The sequence below is a fragment of the Bactrocera tryoni genome, unplaced genomic scaffold (genome assembly GCF_016617805.1).
Source record: "Bactrocera tryoni isolate S06 unplaced genomic scaffold, CSIRO_BtryS06_freeze2 scaffold_25, whole genome shotgun sequence".
Classification (NCBI taxonomy): Eukaryota; Metazoa; Arthropoda; class Insecta; order Diptera; family Tephritidae; genus Bactrocera; species Bactrocera tryoni.
In genome coordinates, this window is record NW_024395977.1 from 9312267 (window position 1) to 9325168 (window position 12902).

Here is a 12902-nt window from a genome sequence, read left to right on the forward strand (position 1 = left end):
TGAAAGAAATAATTACTAGAAATCGAGAAATTGCAAGATAAAATTTGCGGGGGCAATAATTATATATTTTCTTAATCTAGAGCATCAGCCCTATCAAACCATACCACTTTTGAACACATCCCTGAAATCGTGGGATGTTATACTAAAGTTTCCCCTAGTTGCCGTTAACTTATGATTTTTGAGATATTTACATTTAAAGTTCAAAACTTCAGCTATTTAAACTGCGTATTTCTCCGATTTATAATGAATTTTACACTTATATTTTCAACGTTTATATCTACTAACACTACACTTATTCGTTTCTATACATTCATTTTATTCAACATTTAACTTTTGTTCAATTCTTACTGGTCGTACCAACACAGAGGCCTCCCAGTTCTTTCACTCTCTTAAGCGTTGTTCGATCCAGCACCGGGTTTTATCAAGAGAAAGGAATTCTGAAAGTATTCAGATTTCTGAACGGCTATTTTCGTAAATTTGTACATAACCAGATACCACATTATATTATGTTCGGACCGACATTGTAAACATTTTGAAAACACATTTGTATGTTGTGGAATCTAAGTCGTTCGGACCGACAACGTGTGTTTTCGATGAGTTTTCACTGACAGCTATCAATAGCGGCATTCTCTTGCACTTGCAAGATTGCAAGATTGCACAATGACACAAAATGCAAAAATCCTATACCGAAATATGCAAGGCCAAGAGAGCACCCATTGCAGAATCTAGTGATATATGACGGCACGAAAATAAACGTGGGTTTTGGTCTGACATATTTATAGCCATTGCAAACAATTTTCTGCGTGTGTTTGTTGTTGTACCCTTGCACCAAGAGGAAAACTCTGCAATTTTTGTACCGTGCAAGGTTTTGCAAGAGCACGAGAATCCCCCTAATACGAGAATATCAAGCGACAGCTGTATTTGTATATGGAATATAAACAAATATCAAGTGACAATTTAGGGCCGGCAAAATACATATGTCTTCCAAAAACATCGATTAAACTAGAGCAGGTACCGATTACAATGAATGGAATGTAAATTTTCAAGTAGTTTTCAGCGAAAACTGTGTTTTCGTTTGACAGATTTTACATGGACGAAAACACAAGTGAAATTTCTCAAGCGTTTTTGAGAACTAAATTGTTCCGGGATGCGTGTTGTTTAATATAATAATGTTGTTAAATAAATATTCACTTAATTATACTTTACCAATTGCCTGTACGGACACTTGACTTGCGGAAAATTGCGACGGCGAAATAGCGAAAAAAAAGGAAACGCGTGCGATCTCGATTGCGGTCAAATAACAATTCATTTCTTTATTTCAGCAACTAGATGACTTAGCCTAAATCTTAAAGCTAACGGGAAAAAACAGTTGGAATGTTAGTATGTATGTATGTACAAAAAGGAGGTAAGTATAATTCATTTCGTTAACTTAAAGTAATAGATTAAGGTAAGTATATTTAATATTATTAGGGTAAGTACAATGAAAGTATAATTCGAATATAACATGCATTTCAAAAAAAGTAATTAATTCTAATTTCATATTTTATTTTCATTTTAAATTGAACATATATTCGTATAAGTCGCTTGACGCAACACCGGCCACCTTGACAGGATCAGGATCCTTCAACATCCATGGGCAGTAGTGCAAGTTTATGAATTGGGCGCTTAATGGTGCCCGCCTTGGTTGCCACGTCTGCCACTCGTACCTTGCCGTCTTGGCCTTCGACGGTTGCGCCGACGCGGCCGATTACCCATTGCTGCGGCGGCACGTTGTCTTCGTGAACGAGGACGAGATCGCCTGGCTGCAGGTTGCGTTTGGGGTGGAGCCATTTGTTGCGCTCCTGAAGGCTCGTTAGATATATTTTGGACCACTGTTGCCAAAACTGTTGCTTGAGACAGCAAACAAGTTGCCATCTCTCGCAGCAACGAATTGGGTCCGTTGGTACTTGTGCTGGGGCAGTGCTCGCAGGGGACAACCGATTAAAAGGTGTGCTGGAGTTAGTGCTTCTCCGTCGTTGGGGTCCTGGCTCAACGGTGTTAGGGGACGCGAGTTCAAAATGGCCTCCACTTCGGCCAGTAGCGTTGAGAGCTCTTCCGTCGTTAGCAGGGCGTTGCCGAGTGCGCGAACGATTAGATGCTTGGCGGACTTCACGGCCGCCTCCCATAATCCGCCGAAGTGCGGCGCCCTGGGTGGTATAAAGCCGAAGCTGAATCCTTCTTCGGCTGCGAACCCCATTAGTTCTGGCGCTTGCGCTAGAAACGCCTCCTTCAGCTCGCGCAGCTTGCGGTCGGCGCCGACAAAGTTGGTCGCGTTGTCGCTGAATATTTTCTGTGGCATCCCTCGGCGACCAATGAACCTTTTGAGGGCGAAAATAAAAGAATTAGTAGATAGGTCCGAGACGAGTTCTAAATGTACTGCTTTTGAAGTGAAGCAAACGAAAACTGCTATATAAGTCTTTACGGGTGGTCGACCACGTATTTTTAACGTTGTATATATGGGACCACAAAAATCTACGCCACATATCAGAAAGGGTCGTAAAGCTCGAAGTCGTTCAACTGGCAAATTTCCCATTATTTGGGTTTGCAACTTCGGCTTGTAATGAAAGCAGTGTGTACAATTTCTTACGGTTCTACTGCAAGCTTCTCTGGCATTAATTAGCCATATGCGTTCTCGAAGAAGGGCAACCAGCGCTTTTGCCCCAGCGTGGTGATTTCGAAAGTGCAGGAACCGTAAGTAAGTGATAACGAAATGCGAATTTTTGTTCAGTAATAATGGGAATTTGGCATCGTATGGGAGAGGTGCATTTAATAGGCGACCTCCTACTCGGATTAATTTAAAAGAAAGCGACGTGTCCGAGTACTCATGCAAGAACGGGTTGAGTTTTTGCAAGTTGGCGGGTAGCGTCGTGCCTTTAGTCAGTTTTTGGATTTCGCTCGCAAACTCAGAATGTTGAATCACCTGGACAATTTTCAAAAACTCAAGTTTAATTCATCTGCAGTCAGAGCTCTTCCCACAGTAGGCATCTTTGGTCGTCTGATCCATCGTAATAAATATGCGACCACACGAAGCAACTTTTGATGAGAAGAGAATTTTTCAATCAGCTCCATTATAGTGTTATCTTTCACATTTGCAGAAAATGTGACAGCGTTTTTCTTCTTCTCTAAGGCTTCGTTTTCTGGGGAGAGCTGGAAGTGAGCGTTAATTGGCCATAAAGCGGGGTCTTCTAGGAGGAACTGTGGACCGCCAAACCATATAGAATTATTCAATTCGTCCACGTTACAACCCCGAGACACTTGATCCGCAGGATTTTGTTTCGTTGGCACATGTCGCCACTGTACATTGTCAGTCAATTCTTGGATTTCGGACACTCTATTTGCGACAAAGGTTTGTAATGAAGATGGATGCGTTTTTACCCAGTGCAATACAATTTCAGAGTCTGTCCAAAATGTAATTTTTCGAATCGTCGACTCAACATTGGTGCAACTCGTGACCATAATTTGGCAAGAAGATGTGCTGCCGAGAGCTCGAGACGCGGAAGAGACTTGGTCTTCAGCGGAGCCACTCTAGACTTTGCAGTAAGCAGCATACATTTGACACCACTAGCAGATTGGCTTCGTATGTATATGCAGCATCCGTACGCTCTTATTGAAGCGTCGGAGAAGCCATGGATTTGGCATATATCAGTCGACTCTAGGTTTACATACCGAGGAATGCTAATTGACGAGAGCTGCAGTAGGTTGGCTTTGAAATTCCGCCAGCTATTATCGAGGCGGAATGAAATCGACTCATCCCAATCAAGTTTTTAAATCCAGAGCTCTTGCAATAAAATTTTAGCTTTGGTGATGAAAAAAGCGAGCGGAGACTGATAGTATGTTTCGTTCAGTGGATCGCAGATGATTGAAGTTGGCATCCAAACGAATCGAAACAAATCTTCTTTCGGCAACCAATGGATTCCTAGTGTTTTAGTTGAATTTTTGTCATTGAAGCTCAATGACTTTTCAGTGCAATCACTGTCTAGAAATTTAAGATGGTTCGAAATACACTTCGTTAAGGTGAATCCGGACGAGTTTAATATTTTAGTTACATCAGTTTTTATAAGATTTAGAAAATTTTCAAATCCTGTCAATAAATCATCGACATAAAAGTCTATTTTAATAGCCAATGAGCCGAGTGGGTATTTAGTTGTATTAGCATCGCTGAGCATTTGTAAACACCGTGTTGCGAGAAATGGTGCAGGCGCAGTGCCATAAGTAACGGTGTTAAGTCGAAAAATTTGAATATGCTCTGAGGGATGCTCTCTCCACACAATAAGCTGACAATCTCTGTCTTCTTCGTGCACCATTATTTGGCGGTACATTTTAGTAATGTCTGCCGTTAAAGCGTACTTGTGTAGACGAAAACGAAGAAGAGTTGAGTACAATTCTTCTTGGATAGTTGGGCCTACCATCAAAAGTTCATTCAATGAGATTTGAGATGAAGTACGACTCGAAGCGTCAAAAACAACACGTAATTTGGTTGTTGTGCTTTCTGGTCTTAAAACGCATTGATGCGGAATGAAGTAGTGTGGCTCACTCGGGATCTTATTGTTCGTTGGGCTCATGTGACCCAATGCTCTATATTCATTCATAAAGTCCAGATACATTTTGCGAAGTTCTGGATCTTTTAATGTCCTTCTCTCCAGGGCCTGAAACCGCCGAACTGCGGTTTCATAGGAGTGACCGAGTAACTTACGGTCAGCTTTAAAAGGCATTCTTACTTGAAGCCGTCCTGAAGGCAATACTTGAGTTGTTTTCACGAAAAATTTTTCACACTCTTTTTGCTCTTGTGTGAATTTGATGCCAGTTTCTGAAGGTAATTCTTCTAAAGCCCAAAACTTTTGGACCACCGAATTAATTGACGTTAAGTCATCTTCAGATTGGCATAATGTGCTAGTTGCAGAAGGAGGAGGATTCTTAGATTGCTGGCATATTTGCCAGACACAACCCACCCTAAAAGGGTTTTCTGTAGCGTTGGTTGATTAGGACCACTTTTAATTTGGCCAACCGCTAACAAATCGAAAAAGGTTTCTGCACCCAATAATATATCAATCTTTTTTGATTTATGGAATTCTGGATCCGCCAATTTAATATTGTGTGGAATTTTCCAGCCATTAACATTTATGTTATGGTCTGGATGATTAGCCAAAATGCAACGCATTATCCAGAATTCCGCCGAAAACTCGTAATTATTTACCCGCGACTTAACAAACGCGCTTAATTTTGTCCCCACTTTCGTATTGGAATTTCCAATTCCTATTATGTTTAACGTTTTGTGTTGGCGACGAATCCGCAACTTTTGTGCCAAGTCCTCCGTCATAAAGTTGACTTGGGAGCCTGAGTCCAGTAACGCTCTCGCAGGCAGATATTCACCATAACTGGTCCTCACTTGAATGACAGCTTCGTCGCCAACATTACCCGATCCGGCATACTCGCTGTATGCATGGCATGTGGTTGATGGTTGCGGATGAGATGCAGCGGGAAGGAAACCGGGTACTGGTGCAACAATGTGTGATGCGATCGATTGCATACACGACATCGATCCGCTCTGCACTTGGATACCGTATGCCCCTTTACGCAAGCAATTTATGCATAAGGGCACCGATTTCACAAACTCGAACCTCTGTTGTACCGGAAGCGCCTTGAAAGTGGGGCAGGCAGTTAAAGGATGTTCCTTTGACTTGCAATTTTGACAAGTTGGCTGCTTTGCCTCTGCAGAAACTAAAGCTGATTTTGTCCTGTCCATGTGTGGCTGTTTCATGTGGCTCATGCTGGTTGTGGCTCCGGATTTCGTCCTCGAACAAGATGCTCCTTCCGCTGCTAACTGCTGAAATCTTCTATTTAAAGTTGCTTCGCAATCCTTCCATAATGGTAAGTGATCGTAGTCAAGTTGCTCTTCCCACTTGGATCGGGTGGCAGAGTCAACCTTTGTCATAACTATATGTATTATAATGGCGTTTGTTATTTGCTTCTCATCGCCCAGAGATAGCAAAGAGTCATAAACAGCAGACACTTCATCAATCATTGATCGCAATGAAGGCGCGGATGGCTTTGGGATGGTTGGCAGCTCAAAAGTTTAGATATTGTATTGAAAATATCAAGCACTTATTATCGTAAACTTTTTTGAGACTTGCCAACGCTTTCGGATAATTTTCATCCGACATCTGAAACGCTTTAACTGTCCCCCAGAGCCTCTCCAGATAGACAATTTACCAAATGGTTAAATTTTTCTATATCTGGGATATTTGGATCATTATGAACCAAGCTCTCAAACAAACTCATAAAATTTTTAAACTCTGAATATTCTCCCTTGAATTTCGGCAAATTCATTTTGGGAGTCTTGAGCTGTGAGAAGCTACGAAAGATGTTTCGGCAATTGACGTTCTATTTTTGGCTAAAATATTTTTAATTATTGATTTCGTTTCAACAATTATGTCCCTCTAACTCCCCTCGGGCCATGTCGTCTTCATCAATCTCTTCAATTTTAGATTGGCATTTCATTAGCTTTTCGCTATGTGAATTTAATATGTCGAGCCGACATTCCAATTCAATTGGATCTAACGACATGGTTTCTTCTAAAAGGCCCGTCTTTATTCGCAAAATACTATTTTTTGCCACCGTCCTTTGACGCTTTAATGACTTTAAGTCGATTAACTCCTTACTTGGAGAGAGGTTGGCGATAGTTGGCTTTGGCTTGCTCATTTTGCGTGTTTAAATTGAATTTCCGAAAAAGAAAACTACAAAGGTTGGCAACAGATATATTAAAAATCGATAACGAAAACGAAAAAATATATATATATCGATTCCCAAATATACGAAAGCCAAACCAATAGCAATAGAGGTTGGCAACAAATATATTTGGAATCGGTTACGAAAACGAGAAAGAATAATATCGATTCCCAAGTATACGAAAGCCAAACCGATGAGTTATGCAAAATGAGCACTAGCACAGTCGAAAATTTAACGCGAAAAAATATTGTCCAATAATTAAATTTGCGAAAACCCGAGGTAATATGCGAAAAAACTGACCGAATTAAAATTTTAAAATTATGCGATTTAAAAAACGGTCGTACCTTAATGTAGGCAAATCCGCAATCCCAAAATCCCTTCACATTCACTTCAATATATGTATATAATATGTATATGTATATGTATAACATATAATATGTGTAGAAAATGATATATGTATATATATGTATAAATATGCGTGTAATGTGAAAAGGGAGAGCCAAAAACTGAAAGTGTGCGTTTGCAGTTTTATTATTATTGTGACGTGTCCGAGTACTCATGCAAGAACGGGTTGAGTTTTTGCAAGTTGGCGGGTAGCGTCGTGCCTTTAGTCAGTTTTTGGATTTCGCTCGCAAACTCAGAATGTTGAATCACCTGGACAATTTTCAAAAAACTCAAGTTTAATTCATCTGCAGTCAGAGCTCTTCCCACAGTAGGCATCTTTGGTCGTCTGATCCATCGTAATAAATATGCGACCACACGAAGCAACTTTTGATGAGAAGAGAATTTTTCAATCAGCTCCATTATAGTGTTATCTTTCACATTTGCAGAAAATGTGACTGCGTTTTTCTTCTTCTCTAAGGCTTCGTTTTCTGGGGAGAGCTGGAAGTGAGCGCTAATTGGCCATAAAGCGGGGTCTTCTAGGAGGAATTGTGGACCGCCAAACCATATAGAATTATTCAATTCGTCCACGTTACAACCCCGAGACACTTGATCCGCAGGATTTTGTTTCGTTGGCACATGTCGCCACTGTACATTGTCAGTCAATTCTTGGATTTCGGACACTCTATTTGCGACAAAGGTTTGTAATGAAGATGGATGCGTTTTTACCCAGTGCAATACAATTTCAGAGTCTGTCCAAAATGTAATTTTCTCGAATCGTCGACTCAACATTGGTGCAACTCGTGACCATAATTTGGCAAGAAGATGTGCTGCCGAGAGCTCGAGACGCGGAAGAGACTTGGTCTTCAGCGGAGCCACTCTAGACTTTGCAGTAAGCAGCATACATTTGACACCACTAGCAGATTGGCTTCGTATGTATATGCAGCATCCGTACGCTCTTATTGAAGCGTCGGAGAAGCCATGGATTTGGCATATATCAGTCGACTCTAGGTTTACATACCGAGGAATGCTAATTGACGAGAGCTGCAGTAGGTTGGCTTTGAAATTCTGCCAGCTAGTGTCGAGGCGCAATGGAATCGACTCATCCCAATCTAGTTTTTGAATCCAAAGCTCTTGCAATAAGATTTTTGCTTTGGTAACTAGTGGGGCTAATAATCCAAGAGGATCGAAAAGGCGAGCGGAGACTGACAATATGTTCCGTTTAGTGGCTCGCAGATCATTAAAGTTGGCATCCAAAACAAATCGAAACAAATCCTCTTTCGGCAACCAATGGATTCCTAGTGTTTTAGTTGAATTTTTGTCATTGAAGCTCAACGACTTTTCAGTGCAATCACTGTCGAAAAATTTAGGGTGGTTCGAAAACCACTTCGTTAAGGTGAATCCTGCCGAGTTTAATATTTTAATTACCTCACTTCTTATAAGATCTAGAGACTCAAAATTTTCAGATCCTGTCAATAAGTCATCGACATAAAAGTCTCTTTTAATGGCCAATGAACCGAGTGGGTATTTAGTTGTATTAGCATCGCTGAGCATTTGTAAACACCGTGTTGCGAGAAATGGTGCAGGCGCAGTGCCATAAGTAACGGTGTTAAGTCGAAAAATTTGAATATGCTCTGAGGGATGCTCTCTCCACACAATAAGCTGACAATCTCTGTCTTCTTCGTGCACCATTATTTGGCGGTACATTTTAGTAATGTCTGCCGTTAAAGCGTACTTGTGTAGACGAAAACGAAGAAGAGTTGAGTACAATTTTTCTTGGATAGTTGGGCCTACCATCAAAAGTTCATTCAATGAGATTTGAGATGAAGTACGACTCGAAGCGTCAAAAACAACACGTAATTTGGTTGTTGTGCTTTCTGGTCTTAAAACGCATTGATGCGGAATGAAGTAGTGTGGCTCACTCGGGATCTTATTGTTCGTTGGGCTCATGTGACCCAATGCTCTATATTCATTCATAAAGTCCAGATACATTTTGCGAAGTTCTGGATCTTTTAATGTCCTTTCTCCAGGGCCTGAAACCGCCGAACTGCGGTTTCATAGGAGTGACCGAGTAACTTACGGTCAGCTTTAAAAGGCATTCTTACTTGAAGCCGTCCTGAAGGCAATACTTGAGTTGTTTTCACGAAAAATTTTTCACACTCTTTTGCTCTTGTGTGAATTTGATGCCAGTTTCTGAAGGTAATTCTTCTAAAGCCCAAAACTTTTGGACCACCGAATTAATTGACGTTAAGTCATCTTCAGATTGGCATAATGTGCTAGTTGCAGAAGGAGGAGGACTTAGATTGCTGGCATATTTGCCAGACACAACCCACCCTAAAAGGGTTTTCTGTAGCGTTGGTTGATTAGGACCACTTTTAATTTGGCCAACCGCTAACAAATCGAAAAAGGTTTCTGCACCCAATAATATATCAATCTTTTTTGATTTATGGAATTCTGGATCCGCCAATTTAATATTGTGCGGAATTTTCCAGCCATTAACATTTATGTTATGGTCTGGATGATTAGCCGAAATGCAACGCATTATCCAGAATTCCGCCGAAAACTCGTAATTATTTACCCGCGACTTAACAAACGCGCTTAATTTTGTCCCCACTTTCGTATTGGAATTTCCAATTCCTATTATGTTTAACGTTTGTGTTGGCGACGAATCCGCAACTTTTGTGCCAAGTCCTCCGTCATAAAGTTGACTTGGGAGCCTGAGTCCAGTAACGCTCTCGCAGGCAGATATTCACCATAACTGGTCCTCACTTGAATAACAGCTGTCGCCAACATTACCCGATCCGGCATACTCGCTGTATGCATGGCATGTGTGGTTGATGGTTGCGGATGAGATGCAGCGGGGAAGGAAACCGGGTACTGGTGCAACAATGTGTGATGCGATCGATTGCATACACGACATCGATCCGCTCTGCACTTGGATACCGTATGCCCCTTACGCAAGCAATTTATGCATAAGGGCACCGATTTCACAAACTCGAACCTCTGTTGTACCGGAAGCGCCTTGAAAGTGGGGCAGGCAGTTAAAGGATGTTCCTTTGACTTGCATTTTTGACAAGTTGGCTGCTTTGCCTCTGCAGAAACTAAAGCTGATTTTGTCCTGTCCATGTGTGGCTGTTTCATGTGGCTCATGCTGGTTGTGGCTCCGGATTTCGTCCTCGAACAAGATGCTCCTTCCGCTGCTAACTGCTGAAATCTTCTATTTAAAGTTGCTTCGCAATCCTTCCATAATGGTAAGTGATCGTAGTCAAGTTGCTCTTCCCACTTGGATCGGGTGGCAGAGTCAACCTTTGTCATAACTATATGTATTATAATGGCGTTTGTTATTTGCTTCTCATCGCCCAGAGATAGCAAAGAGTCATAAACAGCAGACACTTCATCAATCATTGATCGCAATGAAGGCGCGGATGGCTTTGGGATGGTTGGCAGCTCAAAAGTTTAGATATTGTATTGAAAAATATCAAGCACTTATTATCGTAAACTTTTTTGAGACTTGCCAACGCTTTCGGATAATTTTCATCCGACATCTGAAACGCTTTAACTGTCCCCAGAGCCTCTCCAGATAGACAATTTACCAAATGGTTAAATTTTTCTATATCTGGGATATTTGGATCATTATGAACCAAGCTCTCAAACAAACTCATAAAATTTTTAAACTCTGAATATTCTCCCTTGAATTTCGGCAAATTCATTTTAGGAGTCTTGAGCTGTGAGAAGCTACGAAAGATGTTTCGGCAATTGACGTTCTATTTTTGGCTAAAATATTTTTAATTATTGATTTCGTTTCAACAATTATGTCCTCTAACTCCCCTCGGGCCATGTCGTCTTCATCAATCTCTTCAATTTTAGATTGGCATTTCATTAGCTTTTCGCTATGTGAATTTAATATGTCGAGCCGACATTCCAATTCAATTGGATCTAACGACATGGTTTTTTCTAAAAGGCCCGTCTTTATTCGCAAAATACTATTTTTAGCCACCGTCCTTTGACGCTTTAATGACTTTAAGTCGATTAACTCCTTACTTGGAGAGAGGTTGGCGATAGTTGGCTTTGGCTTGCTCATTTTGCGTGTTTAAATTGAATTTCCGAAAAAAAAAAAACTACAAAGGTTGGCAACAGATATATTAAAAATCGATAACGAAAACGAAAAAATATATATATATCGATTCCCAAATATACGAAAGCCAAACCAATAGCAATAGAGGTTGGCAACAAATATATTTGGAATCGGTTACGAAAACGAGAAAGAATAATATCGATTCCCAAGTATACGAAAGCCAAACCGATGAGTTATGCAAAATGAGCACTAGCACAGTCGAAAATTTAACGCGAAAAATATTGTCCAATAATTAAATTTGCGAAAACCCGAGGTAATATGCGAAAAACTGACCGAATTAAAATTTTAAAATTATGCGATTTAAAAAAGGTCGTACCTTAATGTAGGCAAATCCGCAATCCCAAAATCCCTTCACATTCACTTCAATATATGTATATAATATGTATATGTATATGTATAATATATAATATATGTGAAAATGATATATGTATATATATGTATAAATATGCGTGTAATGTGAAAAGGAGAGCCAAAACTGAAAGTGTGCGTTTGCAGTTTTATTATTATTGTTTTTGTTTGCACCACTTTCAATAATTCGCACTCGTTACCTGGTGCGTCGGCTGTTTGCCGGCGCTTACGTCCCTTTGGCACAGGATGCAGCGGCAGCTCATTCCCACGACGACTTAAGCAGCAGCGGATGGACGAAGAATTATAGGAACAGCGGAGCGATGACAGCAGCAGCGACGTGATGGCAACGATGTAGTTATAGCAGCAACGACGGGATAGCAGCAGCGGAACGACGACAGCAGCAGCGACGGGATGACAGCAGCGGAGTTATAACAGCAGCGACGTGATGACAGCAGCGGCGGAATGGCAGCAGCGGATTGACGGCAGCAGCGACGTGATGGCAGCAGCATATTGTCGGCAGCAGCGACGTGATGGCAGCAACGGAGCTATAAGAGCAGCGGCTTGGCACCAGCAGCAACGGTGATGACGATGGCAGCGGCTTAATACCAGCAGCAACGGGATGGCAGCAACGGTTTCAAGAACAACGGTTTTAGAAAGTGTTTTTTTTTTAATTATAACGGTTTCTTCACCATGCGGCACTTTAAACAGTTTTTTTTTTTTTTTAAACTGTAAAGCAATTTTTTTTAAACTGTAATGCAATTATTATTTTACTTTTTTAGGGCAAAAACGTTTCGAGCTTTTATCTGCGCCCACCACTGTACCGCATGAAGAATTCACCTTGCACTGTTCCACCTTTTCTTCTTAATTTTTCACTGGTTTGGGTATTAGGTGAAATTGTCACACGAACTTTTAGCCACTCACACGATGTATTTATATTACTGTATGTATATATGTATGTGCACGCACTCCACAATAACTCCTTCTTTCTCTATTTTTTTTTTGTTTTTTGCTCTTTTAGACTGAGGTAAGTACTATATGGGTAAGTATGTATTTTAGCACTCCACTTACAAATATGTATGTATGTATAAATTTTTGTTTTTTACAGATTTCACTGCACGCACTGTGTATGTAGGTATATATGCTTGTTTTATAGGTTCTCACTGCACGCACTTTGCATATATGTATATGCACATGTATTTTTGGATTTTTAATCCCCTTTATAATTTTTTGTGTTATTTTTTGTTTTAGAATTTGTTGTTTTTTCACCTTCACA

The 12902-nt window shown here is 40.6% G+C and overlaps 1 protein-coding gene across 1 annotated transcript; it reads right to left on the minus strand.

Annotated features, from left to right (window-relative positions):
• Positions 1-1852: 1852 nt before the first annotated feature.
• Positions 1853-12130, minus strand: LOC120780689. The gene is made up of 2 exons (XM_040112954.1): positions 11830-12130; positions 1853-2357 (listed from the first exon to the last, which is right to left on the minus strand). Exon 2 carries the CDS (start codon positions 2336-2338, stop codon positions 1853-1855), a length of 486 nt encoding a protein of 161 aa, XP_039968888.1. The 5' UTR covers positions 2339-2357; positions 11830-12130.
• Between the last annotated feature and the right edge of the window lie 772 nt (positions 12131-12902).